Here is a 22,445-nt window from a genome sequence, read left to right on the forward strand (position 1 = left end):
ATCTTTTATTATTCTGTTCCCATTCCTGATTTCAGCTTAGACTGAAGTAGCTCTTCAACTGGTTTTTACTTCTTTAAAAATAACAAAAAGATAAGCCCAGCTATCTTTAATTTAACTATCAATTCAGGAGCATTATAATATAGAAAAAAAGTCTTTAGTGAGATTAAGCAGCTTGAATTATATTATCAATAACGGAGGGAGCTGATCAATCACACAGTCAAATTCAATTATTAATCTTTTTAATTTTTCATACTTTACTCTGTGTTATCAATAGGTTAAAAAAGTAAATTTTTCCTAAGTACTGATTTTATAGATAATGTTTAAAAGTGGCACACAAGACATTCAGTTTCACAAAGAGTAATAGTCAGTGATGACTTTAAATGTAATTTTAATCCTTATTTTAGGCTAAGTACAATAATAATTTAATACAATAAGCTAAATACACACAAAACCTGTATACCCTGAATTACAAAAGTGGTTTCCCTAGCCAAATATTGTTTCAGTCAAGTGCACATTTCCACAATGAACAAGTACTAACAAATACGTTAATAAAACACTACCTCAAAAGCTTATCCTGCCATCAGCTTTTTAGTAATGCCCTTCTTGCTAATGAAAGCATTTATTTTTAGAAGCTTTAATCTGACCCTGGGGAAATGAGTTCTCTTAAAACTTGACAAACAGTATATTTTAAGTACAAAAGGTTTTAAATCAAAAAGAGCCTTCCCACACAGAAGCATTCACATAAAACTTTCAGTTTCTCCCACCCCAATCACTCTGTATCTGAAGAAAAACTATTAAAACAAATTACCTTAAGATAAACACTTACAAAAGACTATTTTCTTATAACATCTTCTCCTTAAAAAAACAAACAAACCAGTTTACTATCATTTAATAACCTCTCAGACTACTGTAGTCTAAAAACTTCAGCGTACATGAAACACATGGGCTTAGCTGTCATAAAGTCAAAGGTGCCATTTAGATTTCACGTATTAAACAGCTACAATATAGCTTACAACACCGGCACAAATACACCCGATACATAAAGAATACTTCATCATTTAGACAGTCACAAGTCAGAAGGTACTACGTGGTTTGCAAGGTCCTTCAACTTACACGTGGCCATTAAAACCCACGAAGTAATTTAGGTATGGTACTATAATGGCAGGCAATTAAAGGCTCAAATTATCACTCTAAAATCGAAGAACATGAAAACAAAGGTGGGAAACTATGTTACTCCATCTTTCACTTACATGGCTAGACATCAGGACCTTACTGTGGAAAATATACAATTATATATGGTTTCCCCAGAAGACAATGAAGCTTCAGAAAGTACGAAGGTGTCAAGATCCATAGTTTGCTTCATCAAATGCTTTTCTAGCTCGTTTCAATTCTTCATTCATAGTAAGCAAGTCTTTAACCCTAGCAAACTTCCTTGGGTCCTTTCGAATCAAGAAGACGATATCTTCAACTTGTACCCGCCCTTGTCTTCCAATTGACATTGCTTTGTGAGTCTATTACAAAGAAACATATTAAATTCAATTAATTTTTTAAAAATCTAATATTTTACTCATTTAATTTGCATTTATTCAATGCTGGTGAGTTTGAAGATTTTATCTTCTAATTATTATAGCTATTCATTTGTGAATTTTCTTTCCGTTCATGTCCTCTATCCACTTTCTACTGTTATTAGCAATGTTTCCCTTAATGCTTCATAGACTTTCTTTAATATTAAGAATATGAAAACTATCAAATTTATTGATTTTTTTTGACATACATAGTTTTTTCCTTCATTGGTATAAAATAATTCTGTAATTTCTTTGTAACCACCCATTTCATTTAAGCTTGGTGTCTACCTCAATAACCAATAAATATTTGTGGATTTTCTTAAAATTAAATCTCATCCTCTATCTCATCCCTTATCATTATATATTCATCCTGTGCAAAAACAAAGGTCCATGATAGATTATTTCTAATGACTAAAAAAAGGGAAACTAAATATTAAGTCATGAAATAAACAAACTTGAGCACATCCATTCAATTCTTATGAAACCATTAAAAATATTAGAGTATTACACAATGACATGGGTAAAATGTTCTAGACGAGGGGTGTCCAAACTCTTTTCAACATTTTTCACCAGGGGCCATATGCGGTAAAATACACAAATAGCCGGGCCACTCACTCGAGGTGAAGTACATATTGCCTCACCTGGTTTATTTAAGTAAACTAAATATATTTTTGGAATTTGCTGCGGGCCAATTAAAAATGGATTGCGGGCCGCAGTTGGCCTGCGGGCCACAGTTTGGACCCCCCGTTCTAGACTTACCTAAATGAAACAGGTTATAAGAGTGTATATACTGTATGATTTCATTTTTATAAAGTTTAAAAATACATGCAAAAAGTCAAAAGAATATTCACCAAAATCTCAGCATGAGTTCTCTATATTGTGTGTATATACACATATATGTACACACATATATGTACATGTGTATATATGTATACATATGTGTATATATACAGAGGGTGCCAAAAAAAATGTACACACATTTTAAAAATTGTAATACTCAATATATACTGGTAACAAAAGATGAATACAAGTCATATTTGACTTCTGCAATTACAAGAGGTGCTCAAAGTGGTTACCACCAGCATAATTTTAAGTTTTTTCCTTTCTTAAAATGTGTATACAGTTTTTTGGCACCCTCTGTATAATATATACGTATATCGTATATATAATCTCCATCCTTAATGATAAGTAGTAACCAGTATCCTCCATAAAACAGGCCCTCAAATGGACTGCTAATTTCAAAAGGATGCCATAGTTCTCGTCTTATCTAAAAGTTAGAATTTCAAATCTATTCCTCAATTAACTAAGACCAATTACAAAAAAAAACTTACCATTTCAGTGATGAACTCTATAACAAGGTCCTCAAGAATATCCACTGACTCAGTGTAAGGATTCTGGTCATCCCCAAACCCGTACATCATACATCGTACTGTAAAAAAAAAAATCATTTTTGTTTACTTAAACAAATTTAACAATTTGAGCAATACTTTTTTCAAATTAGAACTGAACCAAGTTATAGAAGATACTGGTATGAAAATGTATTTCCATTGTATTTGTTGTCTCCAAGTATGACTTGGGTGTAAGAGGTTTTAAACACAATCTCATAACCAACTGTCCCTACCTAATAGATAGGAACTGCCCTTCCCTCCCAGCTACTGAACCCTGGCATCGATATTCTTTCCCTAACCTCTATCATCTACTCACCAACAGCCCCAGAATACGTTTAAATAGGCAGGGACAGGATGAGTAGCAATGGCTTAGCCTTTACTGAGAGACAGAGACAGAGACAGAGAGAGAGAGAGAGAGAGAGATAGTGGGGCATCAGAAAACAGAAGGCAAAATCCTTTCTGCCACTACCAAGAAAAAGGACGGAGAGAAAGTGTTCTAATTACCTTCTTATAGGAAGAACAAGGTAATCAAAAGGAGACAGCAAAGGGCTTACTATACAGAATCTTGACATTTCATTCCCTAGATCAATGAATGCAACTGCTGGCAAAGCCCTTTCAGGCTTCAACTGAAGGAACCATAAAAAATACAAAAAAGAAGTCTAAAACAGAGTTAATAAAAATAACTGCTAAGACCTAAAATATATATCGCCTTTACTATATGCCAGGCACTGTTTTAAGCCCTTCATGTATAAAACTCATTTAATCCTCAAAACAATCCTTTGAAGTAGATACTATTATTATCCTCATTCTACGTAGATGAAAAAAATTGAGGCACCAAGTTAAGTGACTTACCCAAAGTCACACAGATAGTAAGAGATTGAACCAGAATTTGGACCCATTTGATATGGCTTCAGAGTCTATACCCCTACCCACAACTTGGTCGTTTAGGGCAGATGGAATCCATATGGATTCTTATCCTATAAACTCCCAGTTAGTCCATGAACAAGCTTCAAGAAGTCCTTGAACCCTCCTGAAATTACATGCAAAAATTTTATACATTATTTGTCTGTGTCCATTTTTCTGGGAAGAATCAACTCTTACTAGATTCTCAAACGGGTACATAAATGTTAAGAAACTCTGTCATACATTGGAAATGTTTTGTATATTGATCTGAGTGGTGGTTATAAGTATATGTATATGTGTAAAATTCATCAAGCTGTTCACATAAGACTACAATTTATTGTAAGTTTTACATTTTTTGAAAAAGAAAGGAACTAGACTACGTCTAAAGGCAGGAATGAGTACATTAAGAATAATTTCTATTTAGGAGAAGCAAAAGCTGGTAGAACTAAAAAGAGAAGAAAGTAGATCAGGCCTAGGGAAGAAAATAAAGGGGTGACTTGGAAGCCAGCCTGGGATAGAGGTATCCCTAGGGTTTACACTGGCAAGAACCATTAGGTCCAGATAAGGAGGGAGAACACAAAACACAGGAGCCAATATTCTCTCTCTCATTCCTTTGGATTCTGAAAACTTTCTTGCCCCCGCCTTCCCTTTTTAAGATAATTTCAGTCTTATAGATGACTTACAAAAATAGCAGTTCCCAAATACCCTATATCCAGCTTCCCCTTATGTTGACATCTTATATAACCATCAACATTTATCAAAACTAAGAAATTGACACTGGTACAAGTACAGAACTTACTCAGATTGCACCAGTTTTTCCACTAATGTCCTTTTTCTGTTCCAGGATCCTATACTATTTAGTTGTCATGTCTCCTTAGTTTCCTCTGATTTGTGACAGTTTGTCACACTCATCTTTTGTGACCTTGACACTTCTGAAGAATACTGGTCAGTTATCTTATAGAATGTCTCTCCATGTGGGTTTGTCTGATGCTTTCTCATGATTATATTGTGGTTATGCATTACTAGAAAAGGTACCAAAGAGGTGATGTGTCCTCTTAATGCATCACATCAGGGGTGCGTGATGTCAATATATGTCACCGGTGATGTTAACTTTAATGATTTGACTGAAGTAATGTCCACCAGGATTCTCTACTGTATACTTATTATTTTTCCTTAAATATTTTGAAGAAGAGACTGTCATTAATATTTTGATGGGTAGAATTCACTAGTGGGGAAATATATTTCACTGGAAAAGGAAAATGCATATTTAATAGTAAATATGTAAACTGTATTTGGTTAAAGGGTCTGTGAAGACATAAACAAATACCAGTGAATGCTTTGCAACTTTGTTATATTAGCAAAAATAATTTTTTTAAGTTTTAGGAGAACAGCTCTTGGTCAGCAATATATATCAAGACTGAAGTAAGACAAGGAGAAGGCTGTGAAGATTCCAAATTCTTGTCATCACAAAAATAAAGCATTTCAAGTAGAACAGAGATTTCTGCTAAGAACCGACTTTGGGGTACTCTGGTATAGAAACCCCCTTCATATGCTGACATAAGAAGTAAAACCACGTACAAATGGAGTAAATGGCATCAGAGATGGAATAAGGTAAGGAACTGAGATATGAAGAAGAATCTGAGTGATTAAAAAATAAAAAAACATACTGATTTTGCAGTTTCAAGAACCTTTAGGAACTGCTTACATCTGACCCAGCATAAATAAACCAGGTATTCCTGTGTTGCCCCATTTGTCAATACATGTAAGGGACCCGGGATTGGGAGATTTTCAGGTGCCTCTCAGGGTGGCCTAGGCCATCAGTAGTAGCAGCAGCATTCCCTCTTGCTGACAAAAAGAGTTAAACCTGTCTATTAAGGGAACAGAACAGAGGACCAATACACTATACTCTCTATGCCACTGTAATGCCTCACACTGTTCACCCCCTTCCTGCTTTGTCCACTGCCATAGTCTCAAGCTCCAACTTCCATCCTACCGTCAGTACCTGTTCAAGGATCCATCCTAACCCTTGGCTTACAGCCAAAGAAGTCCCTGCTCCTACTGCTAGAAAAGTATAGGACAGGAAAAGTACAAGTATGTTCTTAGGCCCTGAATTGAAACACTGATCACAATTCCTCACTTTAAAAAAGTGTGTGTGTATGTAATTATACATACATATATAAAAATTGGGGTTAGGATCATTACTAGCTCTGATTCACAAGTTAAACAGAATTGCATAGGCAAATCCGAGAATAATGACCCTACAGGGAAAACACACTAAGAACAATAAATTTTTGAATGCACATGTCCAAAACATTTATCATCTATAATAAAATCACTGTGTATATACTTACATTCTTTAGAAAAGAGTCTCTTTCTTTTTCCCTGTCCACCTTCTGCACCTCCTCCAATTTCTTCATTTTCCTCCTCAAACTAGAAGTTAAAATGTATACATAGAAATGTCAAGTAATTGCATTGCATTTGATTTTTTAATTTATTAATTTTTATTTCCTATTTCAACATTGACACCATGCCACAAAGCCTAAAGCAACAAATTAAGGCCCTAAAGACTGTATTAGTCCAACCTCCGATTCTTGCAGGAACGGCTGCTAAAATGTCCCCAACAAGTCATTCTACTGCCTTTCCTGAAAGAGTTCCAATGACCCTACTTTTTAAAAAAGCCAAGTTACCGTATTGCTAGACAGTTTACGATTAGAAGAGTTGATACCGAATCAAAGCAAGCAAAACTAGTATTTACTAAGCGCTGCTTACGCAGTGCTAGGAACTTAAGTAAGCCTTACCCCATTTTGTGACAAGAAAACCGAGCCTCAAAGTTAAATAACTAGCTCGCGCAGAATAAAGATTTTCAAATGCAGGTTCCCTGACTTTCGGTCCATACTTTACAAGACGTATACAGTTTTGTTAGCAGTTGAACTGTTGGTTCATAATGAGCGCTAACATTAGCTTTGACCTCTAATGACTCTCTCGGCGTTATGAAGGGTGTCTGGCATCTATGGACCAAAAGCAAAGGACAAGGGGCCACCTTCTTACTCTTCCTTCACGTCCTACTCGCTCCGAGAAACATCGAAGGGAAAGGCTCGCGTCGCGTTAAGTCCCCGACTCTCTCGGCTGAATTCACTACGGAAAATAGACCCGATTCCGAGCTCGGCCTCCGCTACTGTACCCGAGAGAGTGAAGAAAAGAGCGGGTTGGAACAGAGGTGGTCACTCACAGTGGGGTCCTCTTCCTCATCTGCCATCCCACCAGCCGGCCTACAGAACCCGGCCCGCCTCGCTCCCGGCGGCTTTTACTACTTCCTCCGTCTCACTTCCGGTGACGCGCCGGGCGGGGCGGGGCCTAATCCTGACTGACACGCCGGAGAGGGGCGGAGCGTCACGCCTCGGGGCCGACCTGGGCACTGCTCAGGGAGACCGGGAAGAGAGATCTTGGCTCTGTCATACCGAAGACGGAATTAAATATTAGCAAAGAAAAGCAAAATCATGGCTTAGGAGGCGTGTATCTCGCTGTCACCCTAAATTTGCTTCTACATAGCGAATCACTGTTTCCTGGTTCGGTACTGCCAAGTTGTGGATCATTGGGGGGCTAGCCAGCGGTCTTGGGCTACCCCAACCGTGTATTTAAACAGTTTCAACAATTTAGAGTTCCATTGTTATTGCCAAACACTGTATTGGTTTTGCGGGATATTGTTCTTCCTACTAGTTCTCAAGCCGGCGATTCTACCCCTTAGATTGAGGATTTAAGTTGTTGTGGGGAGTTTTTTAGTCCAAAGGATGATTGGGAAAACCACAGGCATTAGAAGCCTAAAACTAAGGATGTAAGATGTTCTCAGTGCAAGAGGTGATGCCACATAAGGAAAAACTGTCCCACAATACACTATTTCTGAATGTTCTGCTAAACATTCATGTGAGTGAAAACTGTTTATCATTATCTGACCTAACTTTGTTTACATATGTCCGTTTATACATACACATCCCTGACCCTGATTCCTGGCACAGAGCTCCTAAAACCCTTGTCATTTCCTAACTGATAAAAGCTCTAGGAGCATCTCTTGTTCTATAATAGTGCCCGGTCTTTGACCTCATGCCTGACACAGGGTTCCTAAAACCCTTGTAAACTCCTAAGCGATAACAGCACTAGGATTCTGGGTGGGCTCTGGGATTGCTCCTGGAGGTGGGCTGGTCACCGGAAAGACAAAGCCATGATTAGAAACTTGGAATTTTCAGCCCCACCTGCCCACTCCTCAGAGAGGGGAGAGGGCTAGAAATGGAGTTAATTGATAGTGCCTACATGAGACATAAACCCCATTGGTAGGAGATCAGAGAGCCACCAGGTGGGGGAACACATCCTCACACAGGGAGAGGGCCATACCCCAACTCCATTAGGACAGAAGCTCTTCACTCAGCACCCTTGCGTATTTCGCCTTTTGTATGTATCTCTTCATCTGGCTGTTCATCTGGATCCTTTATCATATCCTTTAATAAACTGGTAAACATAAGTGTTTTCCTGAGTTCTGTGAGCTGTTCTAGCAAAGAATCAAATACAAGAGGAGGAGCTCATTGGAATCTTCCATTTGCAGCCAAATCAGACAGATGTTGTGGGTATTCTGGGGGCCTAGTGCGACGATTGGCAGTTCAGTGGGGGAGAGAGGCAGTCTCATGGGACTGAGACCCTAACCTGTGGGTCTGACGCTATCTCCAGGTAGATAGCGCCAGAATTGAGTTAAATTGTAGGACATCTAGCTGGTGTTACAGAATTGCTTGGTGTAGGGGGTAAAAAAACATACTTGGTAACCAAAAGAATCAGAAGTAAAATATTCTGTATGAATGGAGAAAGGCCCACAGGAAGAAAAGAACTTGGAATTTTTCCCCAAACAGCAACTACCCTGAAATGCAGCAGATTACACTTTGTTTTGTTTGGAACTTATCAAGAGCTATGAACCATTTCGGGAAATAATATCACCAAGGGCCACATCACTTGTAGTAATTTGAGTAGCCAGTACTCACTAGAATCAGTCTGCATTTGTAGCTCCTGCATTCATGATGATTCTATACATAGGTGCAAGCATCTAAAATCATTATACCCTCTAGTATAGTCATGCCTGGGCATTTACATATTGAAACATATTATTATAGTTTACTATCTTTATTTTACCTTTATTATTCAGTTAGGATAGTACATATTATTTTTAAATTATATGGGTAGTTAGGTGTATTCGTTATTTACTGCTGTGTACCAAATCATCCCAAAACTTACTGGCAAAAACAATAAACATTTATCACACCGTTTCTGTGGGTCAGGATTCTGGGTGCTGTTCATCTTGGTGCCTCTGGCTAAAGGTCCCTTACGTTGCAGTCAGGGTGTTTGCTGGGGCTACAAGTCTCATCTGAAGTGTTGATGGGGAAGGATCCACCTCCAAAATTACTCACATGGTTGTCAACAGGATTTAGCTCCTTCGGTTGTTAGACCAAGGGCCTGTTCTTTACTAGCTATTGCCAAAGGCCTCCCTCAGTTACTTGCCACATGGTTCTCTCCACAGGGCAGCTTACAACATGGCAGCTGGCTTCTCTCAGAGCAGATGAGAGAGAGAACCAGGAAGAACGTCCAAGACAGAAGCCACTGTGTTTTGTTTTGTGTTGTGTTGTGTTGTGTTGTGTTTTGTTTTGTTTTGTTTTGTTTTGTTTGTGACCTAACCTTGCAAGTCACATCCCTTCACTTCTATTCACTAGAAGTCAGTAAATGCAGCCCACTCTCAAGGAGAGGGGATTACACAAGGATGAGAATACCAGGAGGCAGACATCATTGGAGGTTATTTGAGAGGCTACCTACAGCAGGAAGTTATGTCATCTGTGAATTTCACTTCAGAATTAAAAAGGAGACATTATATTTGTTATTTAAAGTAGACTGTTGAGTATGCTAGGGTTGAGAACTGCTGTGTTAGGTAGTGATGAAATGCTGGCCTTGTCCAGGAGATCAGGTATAAAACATTCACGGTGTCCATTATCCGGGGAGTGGATCGGTAAAATGTACTGGAGGCACACCAACGAGGACTATGCAGCAATCAGAAGCAATCGACTAGTGACATGGACAGAGCTTAGAAACATAGTACCCAACTTAAAAAGTAGAGACACAGTAAAATCTATGACAGTACCATTTATGTAAATTAAATATACATAGATACAAAAAATACATATTTTATAGGAATATATAAAATGCATAGACATTAACTACATTAGAAATGTTGCGACATAAGAGAAATGGGAATAGGTATAAAGCGAATGCATAGATAAATAACAAATGAAGGACTTGGAAAAGGGCCAGTTACGATAGTATGTCATGAACTGAGTGTGAATAATTCAACCTTTGGAACCAGAGATCCAAAATATAAAGGGGAAAAAATTGCAGTGTTATGAGCAAAGCAGAAATGCAGCACAGAAAGTAAAAAGTCATGGTATGCTTCTAGGAGATGTTTTAGGTGGCTTGCCAGAGCCCAGATTGTTGGGTGGGGTGCAGGAAATGAGGGTGGAATGAAGCTAGAGCTAAGAGTGTAAAAGGCCTTGTATGTTCTCTTCAGAGACTGAACTTCAAACTGCCAGGGTTTGGGGGCGATCTTTAAGCAGAAGAGTGACATGTCCCTACCTTTTTAAAAAAGATCACTTTAGCAGGGAGAGTTCCTAGGATGAGAGACAATTACAACCTGAATTAAGAAGGAGCTTTAGAAGAATTTACAGGACTTTGTGTCTGAATGAATTGGAGCGCTATGGAGAGAGACATTCACATCCAGATTAACATGATGCTATTAATATAAATTGGAAAGTAAAAGGGGAAAGCAATTGGGGAAGGAAAAAATGAGTTCAGTCTGAGTTTGAAAGTCTACAGATGTCCTAAAGACAGATGGAAGTGCAGGCCTGGAAATCCACAGACATTAGGACTAGAGAACATGGGATTGGAGACACAAACACCTAGGTGATAGTTTAAAGACACAGGAAAGAGAGAAGGGAGGCAAAGGGCAGACCCTTAGAAAAGGTACATCAAGAGAAAGAAAAGACACAAGGAATGGCTCGAAAGATAGCAAAAGATAAAAGAAAAAAGACAAAGAGAAGAGACAGAAGAGGAAGAGGAGAAGAATGTTTTGAAAGCCAAAACAGAAAAAATTTCAAAAAGAAGCGTGTGGTCAGGTATGCTCGGTACCACAGAAATTAAGAGACTTAAGAAAAGGCCTTGATTTGACAATTAGGAGGTGGGAGAATAATCTGGACAAAATAGTTTGAGGGCAATGGTGCAGATGGAAGCCAGATTATAAGGGGTGAAAGAATGAGTGTATAGTGGATAGTGAAAGGTAGAAAAGCAGAGAGAGGAAACTAGCCTCAGAGGGCCGTAGGATCAAGGAAAGTGGACTTTGAATAAATAATTACTGAATGAAGAAGGCTGTGAATTTGTGTCACCTAGCAAACTGCTAGGAAAAGCCAGGTTTTCATTATAGAAAAAAAATGGAATGAGTTTTTAAAGAAAAGGTTAATGACAAGGGTATTTGTTCACATAAGAATGGAGTCAGCAGAGAGAGAAGTAGAGCTGACTTCTGTGAGAATAATTTGCAAGGAATGGCAGGGGTGGGACTCTCAGAAAAGAAAAACACAGGAGGCTGGGTGGTGGGCTTTAGGAATGATGGGAGAGTACCAACCAGACCCCAAATTTAGGCAGAAACTGTACAGTCTCACCCTCACCCTGCAGCCCCTTCACCCCAGGGTATAGACCTCTGCAATGCTATTCCGTTTGGGGGCTTAGGGAGGTAGTCATTGTTTAAACGGCTTTCAGAATTTCCACAATGCAGTCTTAACCACCTGCTTTCACCAAATAATGTCCGTACTCTTTGGTTAAACATGCAGGCTCTGAGGTCAAATGAGTTGGGTTTGAAGTCCTAGCTGTGCTACCTATCGGCTATTACTTTGAGACAAGTTACTTGACTGCTCCATATATCCATTTCCTCATCTGTGAGATGGGGATAATAACAGTTACTAACCTTATAAGGTTATTATGAGGCTTAGATGTGTTAATACCATAAGGTGCTCTGGGTGGTACCTGGCATGTAGTAAACATTCCGTAAGTGTCAGCTATTTTCATTCAAGAACCTACCTTTCAGCATGATCTTCTGCTGTTCCTCTTCGTGAACTTTCCATTCCATAAAGCCACGTTCAATTATTCATGCAACAAATATTTATCAAGCACCTGTAAAATGTTCAGCCCCTGCCATGGGACTGTGAATAAAATGACAGACAATGCAAATGCACAGTCCAGGGCTTATGAACCTTACAATGTAGCAGAGGGGGTGGGCATGAATTAAATAGACATTGTGTGCTCTGGAAATTTATGATGGGGGAAGGGGACCCAAGAAGATCAGAGAAGCATCCCTTGAGCAAGTGGGGTTTGAGCTGAGACGTGAGTGATGAATGGAGTTAGCCAGTGAAGGAGGAAAGAGAGCGTGCTGTGCTCCAAATTTATCTTGTACTTTCCCATTTCCACTCCTTTGATCACTCTACTCCTTTCTCACTAGAATACCTTTCCTTTCTGTTGAAATGCTACATGCCTTTCAGGCGCCACTAAAATGTCTGCTCCTTCCTAAAGCCTTCCCTAGCTTTCCAGCCGAAAGCACTTTGTCCTTTACTCACTGACAGCACTTAGTTTTCATTTTCCTGTGACACTTCTCACTTTCTACTGTATCTTCTGGTTATTCACACACACACACACAGCTTATCTTGTCTACTAAATCTTAAACTTACTAAGAACAGAGTCTGTTTCATCTTTCAGCTCCCAAAGGCGAGCACATTCCTTACACTTAAGAAGTCCTGGAACAAATATTTGCAGCATAAATTAATGCCCGTTTGACATCCCTTTTCAAATATGTTGCAATTCAAATAAAGCTACTGTTGTAAGCTGTGCCTTTGGGACTGAACCTACTCTTTGCTTCAACCAGAATGCCATCGTCATGATCCCCAGGACTGATTAGTGTTTGCCACAGTCACTGCAACAACTCCAACAAACAGGCCCCTGTTCTTGACTGACGGGCACTTGGCAATAACTGCCATCTTCTCGTGGAGGCTAAAATGAACTGAGGAAGGACTGTGTGAATTTAGTCCCCAGCCAGTAGGACGTTATTTATTCCCTGTAGTTGGGCTGAAAGAGCTAGTGACCCACGCTTTGGTCTGATGTGAGGCAATGGGCATTTCCAGGGCGACAGAAACACTAATGCTTGAAACAAAATCATCAAAGATCAGTATCAGTGGACAGCATCCTAATTTGAGGCCGTGTAAAAACAAGGAGAAGGGAGCTTTGAAGTCAGACAGACCTGGGTTTGGATCCCAACTAGCCCTGTGATCTCCCTCAATATGTCTTTTTTGAGCCTCAGATTTCTCCTTGAAGAAATATTCTGCAAAACAGTTGTGGAGATCAAAGATAATGTCTTTACACAATGCCTGTGCTCTACTAAAATATGTGTATTCATCTATCTTCCCCAGTACAGTTTGTTCCCTGAGGGCAGGGACCCTTTTTTGCCTCTATGCCTGCAAATCTAGCAAAGTGCCCAGCACATAGCAGACATTGGTAAATATTTTTTACACAAATGAACCACAACAGTAATAGCTAACAGTTATGGAGCACTTACTTCATGCCAGGTATTACTGTAAATAGTAATTCATTTAATCCCTCAAGAACCCTAGAAAGGAACAACCATTATAACTCAATTTTACAAAGAGAAACAATATAATTTTTTAAAATACAAAATTCTTGGTATAACTAATTTTGAAACAAAAATCTGGTGAGATTCCCTTTACATAAAAAAGGTACAATACTTTATAAAGACTGGAAAAGAAAAAAATATGGTGGAGGGAGAAATAAGGAAGACAATAAATATGAATGAGTGGGAAGAAACAGTAGGAAGGAGAATAAAGAGAGCAACACATGAAAAAAAGGAGAAACAGAATAGGGTATTGTTTTTTAGGTTTTAAAACTTTTTATTTGCATTATTTAAAAAATTGTGCAGTCCAATAATGAAAATCATTTTAACAACAACAAAATGGCACTCTGATTAAACTGCATTTTACAGCCTGCAGGACACCTTGGACCAGCTTGGTTTTTACTCTAGATTTCACTGTCATCCCACCCAGCTTCTGCCTTCATCAACATGCAAGTTCTTTTCCTTCCCTGCCAGCCAGACAGGGAGACGGGAGAGGCAGGAGCGGCCTTTGTTGTCAGAAGTTCTGATGTGAAAAGGGGCAGCACAGTCATTTTAAACTTGACCCAACCTCTTTGCATCTTACAAAGTTAAACAGTTAGAAGAAGTAAAATAAGAAGGCAATGCTTGTGGAACGTACAGTGCATACTGGCCCCGCATGCCTCATTACAACTCGCCTGCTCGCTTCTCCGGTTCAGTCGCTTCTTTTGAAGGCAGTGGATTTTTCTCTTGCATTTCTGGCTTCTTCAATTTCAATTTATCGAATTTCTCAATCTCAGCCCTATCGGGTTCGTCAGACATGGTTGCAGAGGAAACGGAATGAGGCGCGCGAACGAGTGGAATCCGATCTGCTCAGTCTTGGTCGCCGAGTGCCCAAAAAGGGTAAATTCGGAGCAGAGTGAAAAAGAACCACTTAATCGGAGTAATATATTGTGGTCCACCACTGTTTTTTGAAATAGTAATTAGACAGGTAATCACTCTTCCCAGCTCTTCAACTGTGATTTCTTTGTCCTTAAACTTTATTCTTAAACTCTCAGAGTGACAGGGAAGCAAAGACTTACCTTTCACAGCATGACAAAAATTGGAGAGGTTTCCATCTAGTAAAAAATGATAAGGTAAAGTTATCTCCAACAGAGTAATTGGCATGAGTAAAATGTGAAAGCAAAGGGTACATTTGAAGAACACAGAATAGTCTTTTCACAGCTGAAGAGTGAAGTCCTCATAGGGGGAAGTGGAAAATACTCCTGGAAAGCCTTAAACACCCTGCTTCCCCAAAAATAAGACCTAGCCGGACAATCAGCTCTACTGCGTCTTTTGGAGCAAAAATTAATGTAAGAGCCGGTATTATATTATATCGGTCTTTATTATATTATATAAGACCAGGTCTTATAGTAAAATAAGATTGGGTCTTATATTAATTTTTGCTCCAAAGGACACATTAGAGCTGATTGTCTGGCTAGGTCTTATTTTCAGGGAAACACAGTAGCAGGGTAAGGAATTAGACATATTCAGCAGGCAGTGGTTGCTGTTAAAGGAAACAACAGTTGTGGTTTGGAGCAAAATTTTCTAGTCCTGAGTTCAGAAGACCAGAATTATTGTTTGAGTATGATACTGGGCAGTCCTTACCCTAAACCTGTTTAGCTCTAAAATGAGGGTAATAAGGCAGCTGTGTGGATTAAATAAGACCATATGACAAGGTGTGTTTGCTTTGAAAATGTCAAAATATTATGCGAATGTAAGTTTTCATTGTTGTGAGGATATAATGGATGCTTCCAAAGAATTGAAATGGTAAGATCACTAAAGTTATGTCTGTAGAATTGTAAAGGGGGCAATTTGAATGCCATTTTTTTAAAAAAAGAGTTCATTGATTCAAAGATTATTTACAGATTTTAAATTTAGTGATTAGGGAAAAGAAATTTAATCATAGAAACCGGAGAATTAATTTGGCTTTAAACATTTCAAATGTCAGATGAGCATCTATTAGAAACGTAGGACTGGAGCATGGGTAGGACATCAACTTAAGAACTCTGCAGAGGTTGTAGTGGAAACCAGGGAACAGAATAGGTCACCGAGTGAGAGTTAATAAGAGAAAGAAAGTGTGGGTATCCTAGAAGCATCTATATTTAGGTGGAAGAAGAACCTGAGTAAAGAAAACAGTGAGGTACAGGTCAGGGAGGATAGTGCAGTTCATAGTATCCAAACAGGAGGAGAATGTTTTTAGATGTAGATGAGCTACATTATTCAGGCTAAATTAGTGAAAACGAATTTGTTTAAGACCTGGTTAGAGGGGCTTGGGGCCTTTATCCAAGCAGAAAATTATGAATCAGTTGCTAGTGACAATGCCAGTGCTGATGCTGTTTTAGATTATGATTGGTGACAGGTTCAAAGGCCAAGACAATTAGGGATTTTTGTTTAGTTTTGGTTTTGAGTGGTCCTGAGCAATTCTTTTCCGCAGGGGGATTCGTGTGTGTATGTGTGGGCATATCTCTGGCTTTCTCTTAGGTTTTGTCTCGTAATATTCCTTTTTTTTATTCTGTATATTATACATATCGCAAGGAGTCTGTCCTGCATCAATCATACTTTTGTGTTTTGCCTCTCCATACCCCAGCTCCTAAAAGGCTTTGGTAGGTTTTCTTCTGCGTGACCAAGCAGGCCGTAGCCAGCAGATGGCACTGCAGCAAGAAGAGCATAGAGTCAGTCCCTTTAGGACCGTGACAAGCACTGCAGACTGGTAACCTTATAATTTCAGCCTCGGAGGACTCAGAGTCGCTCTCTCGGACTCGAATAAGGCAGGTCGAGTTATGTGCAATTAAGGAATTCAATTTATAAAATGGAATCTGTGGCTTTGTCTCCTCCAGCCCATCCCCACCACTAACACCTGACGATACTTCTCATCAGCTTGTGCAAGTGTGAGAAGCGTTAACCAGATATCGCCGATTCTTAGTGAAAGTGGCCGAGGAGACCCCAGCATTAACGAAGTACAGGAGATAATCGAGACTCTCCTGAAAGTTTAAACAAAAAATCCATGCAAACAAACAGGGAATTATATGAATGTATCCTGACAACATGAAACTTTAGAATCTGAAATACGCGACTTGTTTTTGTTATAATGTTCCTTATTTCATTTCGAAAGTTCAGATGCAGCCTGACTATCCAGATTGCCGTACGGAGTAAGAGCCGCGCAGCAAGGGCAGTTCGGGAGGCCGCAGGAGCTGCCTCTTGACCCCTAATATCCGTTGCAGGTGGGCTGCTGCACACACACACACACACACACACACACACACACACACACACACACACCACCACCACCCCCCCCCCCCCCCAGCTGCTAAGGCACAAAGTAAATTGCAAAGCTGCAAGTCCTCACCTTTTCACCAACAGCGACGCGAACGGGTCAGGTTACACCCCAGCACTAATTCTGCAGAGGCCCCCAAAAGAGACTTGATTACCATGGCCACGTAGGAAGCCTCCGGGATAGCGCGCTTCTTACCCCTACGACGCACGCAAGCCCCACTCCCACAGGTCCCCCAGCTCGGCAATCTGCTAGCCACTCCTGATCGTGTTCGGTGCTCGCCTCTCTGCTCTTGCGCCTGCGTAATACGCCTCCTACCCGTCGCTGCGGACGAGATCGGGAAGTGTCAAGCGGGAGCTGGGTTCCCCCGCCTTCGCCACTGCCACCGCTGATCCCGGACCCCCTAGCCAGGCCGGGGCCCAGCCGCGATGACGAACGGTGAATGCCAATGCCCCGAGCGGAGGATGGGAGGGAAGGACGAAGGAAACGTAGCGGGCGGGGCCGGGACTGACGTGGCGGTTCTCCCCGCCCCCTCCCCGCGCAGCCCCCCTCGGCTTCTGGGTGCCCCTGTACCCTGTACCCCTCTGCGGTTCCCTGGTCCCGTGCCCCTCTAGAAGCCCAGTGCCTCTCGTGCCCACACCCTGAGTCCTCGGTCCCTAGCCTGCGCTTTCCCTTCTTCCCTTCCTAGAAGTTCGTTCTGACCCTTACAAGCCTCTTGGAGAGGCCAGTCCCGGTTGAACTGTTGCTGTAGCACCAGCGAAAAGACAGGCTCCTTCTCCCAGCCCCTTACAGTCTCATACTTTAGGCTCGTTGGCAGGACCAAGAAATCACAGAGGTTCTCAAGCCCCACACTTTTGGGGGGTGAACGTAGATCCTACAAAAGTTCTTGTTTTGAAAAAATGCCGAAAAGCTTTCTCTTGTTTGATTCTAAAGTTCTGTCTCGGTGGTCCCATCTGGAGATCCTGGCTAGTGTTGTAAAGGGTAGGATTCAGACATTGCCTCTTCTAAATGTGGCAGTTGCCACCTTGTTTATCTGACCTAATTTTTCAGGCGTCTTCACTTGATAGACATGATTTCCGAATTCCAGGGAAGGGCAGGGAGCAGGGCTTTTATGGTCTTTAGAGTCAGACCTACAGGGAAGAAGAAGAGAAAGCCTCTTAGCCAGGAAGACTTGAGGGGCACAGGAAGACACTTCTCAAAGTACCTTCTCTACAAGCCTGGCGCTGAAGACTCAAATTTCACCTCCCTGTGAATTTTGGCATTGTCTGCAAAAACTTAAGGGGTTGAAAAGACTAGCACATAAAGGCATTGTTGGTCATAAAAACTTAGTGGATGTATTAATTTACTGGACTCTTTTGTGACACCTAGCTGTGAGATAGTTTTACTGGAGGGAGAGAGAGAGCTAGGGTGGTCCAGGACTGGCAGATACTGGTTATGTAAATTATCCTTTCGGAGCTTCCTGGACAGCTAGAGGTCTGAGGTCACTCGGCACAGTAGGAAAAGGGACATCACCCAGAGCAAGGAATCATCTGAACCAGGAAATAAGAGAGCAATCTGACACATAATAATTACTGAATAAGTTTTAGCCACCCTTTTGTGGTTCTACATCTTTTTTTGGCAATTAGGTGATTAATTGTGCTTACCTGTGCAAGAAATAGCTCAGTTTACATATGTAAGAAATAGAATTGTTCGAAGCTTTTTATTTCCACAATAGTTCCACTATGTTGAAGCCTCAGATTTTTTTTTTTTTACAAGAATCTGTTGTTATTCTGGCAGAAATTTGGTTTGTAAGTAGAATATCATGCATGGAGTGTAAGATAAGCTTAGGAAAATTGTAGTCGTATGGATTCTAACTCTTGTCATTTCCCTGAAGCTTCACTGTTTGCCTTAACATTTTCTTCAACAGATACAGATCTGAGAGACTTGGCTAAATATCTAGCTCTCCTTTGTCACATGCGTGATTTATAATAAGAACATGTTTAATTCTCTCAGTTGAGGCTCTAAGGATTCTTATGCTTCTCTCAACCTATTGCCCACACTGGCCATTCCTGAGATGCTGATTCCACATGAACTGATACCCTCTTCTCAGGACTTATAGTTTGTGAAAGGGGAGGAGTGCATAGCGCACAGTGAACTTGTTTTAAGGGGGATGCCTATTTTGGGAATAAGGTAAGCTTGTTAGTCCCAGGACCTTGGCTTCCTCTTGTCAAGGAGGTAGTTGAGGTTATCTTAATAGTATATCACACTCTGCTTCTTAGCGTCCTCTGATGGGATTACCTGTCCCAAATTCAATTAGCACCAAAGGTTTTCTTTTCTTCCTGTAACAGTGTACTCCTTGGATGGGATTCTGGTGTTTGGTTTGCTCTTTGTTTGTACCTGTGCCTACTTCAAGAAAGTTCCTCGTCTCAAAACCTGGCTGCTATCAGAGAAGAAGGGAGTTTGGGGTGTGTTTTACAAAGGTAAGATTATGTCTGCCCAGGAAGAGGCGATTGCCATCTCTGGACAGTGAGGTGTTACAAAGTGGAGGATGAGATAGACTAAGATGGTATTTGGTTCCACTTTTACATAATTGTTTATTTTAGCATCAAGGTAGTTTTAATATTCTCCATGGAGTAAAAGTTTATAAACAAAACATTTTAGACTTGACTGGAATTGTTGGGAGGAATATTTTCCCAATGAGGTTTTTCTGAATTTCTGGGAAAGAGTATTTTGGAGTATCTTTTGTTTTGATTTCATTAACACAGATACTTTCTGACTTTTCATTTTGGGCACCTTTAGCTGGAATCCTACCTACCTAAATCTGTTTTCAAAATAGGGCAAAATATAAACAGTATATTCAACTAGGACCTAGAGCTTAAGGGTAGTATTTAATACATTCCTGGGTGGGTTCTTGAGACTCTTGGTAGGTCTCTACATCTGTGACTAGTGGTTTCAAAGTATCACCTTGAAAGTGAGGACATATATGAAGGGTAGGCTGTGATTTCTTTTCTCTTTTTACTTTTGCCTGCTAGCTGCTGTGATTGGAACCAGGCTGCACGCTGCTGTGGCAATCGCCTGCGTCGTCATGGCCTTTTACGTCCTGTTTATAAAATGAATTCCAAAGCATCCATCTCATCAACTGCCAACCTAGGGGACGAAGGTGAAGAACCTGTCTGAGGCCTGGGCCCAGCGTAGGAGAATTCAGCTAAAATCATGGAAGTCCCCAGTATGACACCACAGCACCTGTCCCTACCATATGCAGGGAAAACTCCTCATGGTTGCAAACATTATTTATGCTTCAGGAGACTCCAGAAAGCCAACTTCCTTTGACCTGTGTGTAAATCAGTCTTCGGCAGAGAGCACATAATGACCAGATAAATTACGCCCTTCAGTAACATTTCATTACCTCCTGCTTAAAAACCTGTCACCTGTTTTGTTCCTCAGTCCTCATCAGGATCTTTTCAAACTGAGGCTCATTAGGGAAGGACATAAGCTATATTCATATCTCTTGGAAGGAGATCATTTTCAGAACTTGACTTTTTTTCCCCCACTGTTTGTTTTGCATTTGGCAAATTGGCAGGGGGTGGAGGGTCTGGGTAGGAAACAGGAGTTATGTACGATGCCAAGAAATTTTTTGGCTTTGGAAGTTTATCTTTCATATACCCATCTGGGAACATAAGAGAGAGGCATGGTCCTCATTGCAAAAAGAGAACAGATGAAATAGCTGTGCTGTGTGCAGGGAGCTGGAGAGTTTTGCCAAGAGAATCTGGGCCTACATAAGATTTGGGAGTTATCTGTCTATAATGAGACCAGAAAGCAGTAACTCAGACAAGAAAAAAATGTTCTGTTCACCAGTATTCCCCAAAAGGAGACTTCACTCCATCAAATGGTATATGAAAAATGAATCCACTTGTTATTTTCCTAAAGCCTTTTTATATTTTGTAAATTACCGAGTGCTAAATACTGTTACTCAGTTTTAAATGCCACCACTAGGGGAAAGAGATGATTGAAGAAATAATTGTTTAATATATTTGCAGTCAGGGTAGAAGAAATAAATCTAGTATATTAATTCATATACTAGTAAAGTCATCTAGTATGAGAATTTATTGTGTTAGATGGAAGTTTTTTCATGTTATCCAAGATACAAACTTATTCTTTGTTTAAATCTGGGTTATTATGGCAATATTTAGTTGATTATTTGTTTTTCTTGGCCAGCTCATTTTCTTCATATTGCAGTACTCTTTGGCTGTCTTGAAAATATGGTAAGAACATGAGAAATTTGAATAAGTGGAAGAAGTTGCTGATATTCATAGGCATGACTGGACAGTTCATGGAATCCATGAATAAAATGAGGGTATTTTCTAAAGTAAAGGAAAACAAAGGTTTGCAGCTGAGGTTGATGGTTTTTCCATGGAGTATGGTAACTCCTGAGCTAATCATTTTAGATGACTCAACATTTGAAGGGAAGACTTCTCCATTCCCTCTTCCTTATATCTGCAAAAGAATCAACTTGTATTTATGAAGCCTAAAACTTCTTTATTAAAAGAAAAAAAGTTGGTCTAAAACTAAATTATTGTAAAAAGCAAGCACAGGCATAGGTCTACCAGTTGAATTGTCCATTAAAGTAAAACTAGACTGTGGACAAGTTAGGTGTGGTTGACCCCTGTATAGCGGTAAGTTGTCTTTGGTCTTCAAAAGAACAAAGGCTGCTAGGAAGTTTAGGTTCTGAAATAGGCAGTTTGGTGCTTTGAAGGTTTCTAGAAGTATAGAAAGTCATCAAGTAAACACTACATGTCTAATCATCTCAGAGTTGTGGCTGTTCTCTCTTCAGGAATTGGTCCACAGGGTAACTTTCAATGATTCATATGTTTTCCATGGTCATTTCTGAGGAGCTTTCACATGAGAGAAAGGAAAGCTATTGGAACGGGAAAGAAGAGTTACACCTCATGGGTGTGAGCTTGGGACCTGTTGACCAACCAGAATGTCACTCCCTGGAAATACAGGTTCAGCATGTTTGCACTTGTTATTTTGTAGCTTTAATGACTTTTGTTTTCTAATAGGGCTAATGTCTCTAAGTTTGGAGCTTAGAGTTGCTTCATATTTTAAACTAGTTCCATTTCACAGTTCTAGTTTTTCAAACCAATTTTTGCAGCCTCTTGGGTGGGTCATCTTGACTAAACTCTTGAATTGTTATATTTTGAGATGTTTTCATACCAGAATGTACCAAAAAGTGCACAGAATGAAGGTAATTTACAGCAAGAAATAAATACACACCTTATTTCATTTGACTTTACGTAAGCGGATAAGCAGAAACCTGTTTGCTTGATGTGTCATATATTTTTGACTGAAAAGTATAGAAGTTGTTCCCCTAAAAGAGTCTTTTAGAGTAGAAGAATGGGGATAGCAATATCACCTCAGATTCAGACTGGCATCACCATAAACCCTATATGCCAGGGTGGAAGGAAGTCAGCATTTTATAGTTGAAATACAATTTTTTATTCACCATTGTCTGCACAAATCCTTGAAAATAAAAACTTTCCCTACCGTTTTTGTCCATTTTATGTGTCACTTGCTGA

At 40.0% G+C, this 22,445-nt stretch overlaps 3 protein-coding genes across 6 annotated transcripts; 1 reads left to right on the forward strand and 2 right to left on the reverse strand.

Annotated features, from left to right (window-relative positions):
• Nucleotides 1-371: 371 nt before the first annotated feature.
• TAF13 (TATA-box binding protein associated factor 13) lies at nucleotides 372-7,232 on the reverse strand. Of its 2 annotated transcripts, none has more exons than XM_019730530.3 (4): nucleotides 7,086-7,232; nucleotides 6,208-6,286; nucleotides 2,897-2,994; nucleotides 372-1,511 (listed from the first exon to the last, which is right to left on the reverse strand). In XM_019730530.3, exons 1-4 carry the CDS (start codon nucleotides 7,110-7,112, stop codon nucleotides 1,341-1,343), a joined length of 375 nt encoding a protein of 124 aa, XP_019586089.1. In that variant the 5' UTR covers nucleotides 7,113-7,232; the 3' UTR covers nucleotides 372-1,340. The 2 variants fall into 2 exon arrangements, with proteins under 2 accessions (XP_019586089.1, XP_019586088.1); XM_019730529.3 differs by having other exon boundaries at nucleotides 7,038-7,182.
• A 6,622-nt stretch (nucleotides 7,233-13,854) lies between these two features.
• Nucleotides 13,855-17,120, reverse strand: LOC109446776 (thymosin beta-4-like). 3 transcript variants are annotated; one of them, XM_088799471.1, is made up of 3 exons: nucleotides 16,966-17,120; nucleotides 14,660-14,695; nucleotides 13,855-14,455 (listed from the first exon to the last, which is right to left on the reverse strand). In XM_088799471.1, the coding sequence occupies exon 3, from the start codon at nucleotides 14,397-14,399 to the stop codon at nucleotides 14,265-14,267; it is 135 nt and encodes a 44-aa protein (XP_088655597.1). In that variant the 5' UTR covers nucleotides 14,400-14,455; nucleotides 14,660-14,695; nucleotides 16,966-17,120; the 3' UTR covers nucleotides 13,855-14,264. The 3 variants fall into 3 exon arrangements, with proteins under 3 accessions (XP_088655597.1, XP_088655596.1, XP_088655598.1); XM_088799470.1 differs by having other exon boundaries at nucleotides 13,855-14,541; nucleotides 16,966-17,118; XM_088799472.1 differs by lacking the exon at nucleotides 14,660-14,695 and having other exon boundaries at nucleotides 16,966-17,116.
• Nucleotides 17,121-17,179: 59 nt separating this feature from the next.
• TMEM167B (transmembrane protein 167B) lies at nucleotides 17,180-22,425 on the forward strand. The gene is made up of 3 exons (XM_019730528.3): nucleotides 17,180-17,328; nucleotides 19,218-19,349; nucleotides 19,902-22,425. Exons 1-3 carry the CDS (start codon nucleotides 17,319-17,321, stop codon nucleotides 19,982-19,984), a joined length of 225 nt encoding a protein of 74 aa, XP_019586087.1. The 5' UTR covers nucleotides 17,180-17,318; the 3' UTR covers nucleotides 19,985-22,425.
• Nucleotides 22,426-22,445: the final 20 nt, after the last annotated feature.

This window comes from Rhinolophus sinicus, chromosome 7 (assembly GCF_057876585.1).
Source record: "Rhinolophus sinicus isolate RSI-liver-muscle chromosome 7, RSI-T2T, whole genome shotgun sequence".
In the NCBI taxonomy this organism is placed as follows: Eukaryota; Metazoa; Chordata; class Mammalia; order Chiroptera; family Rhinolophidae; genus Rhinolophus; species Rhinolophus sinicus.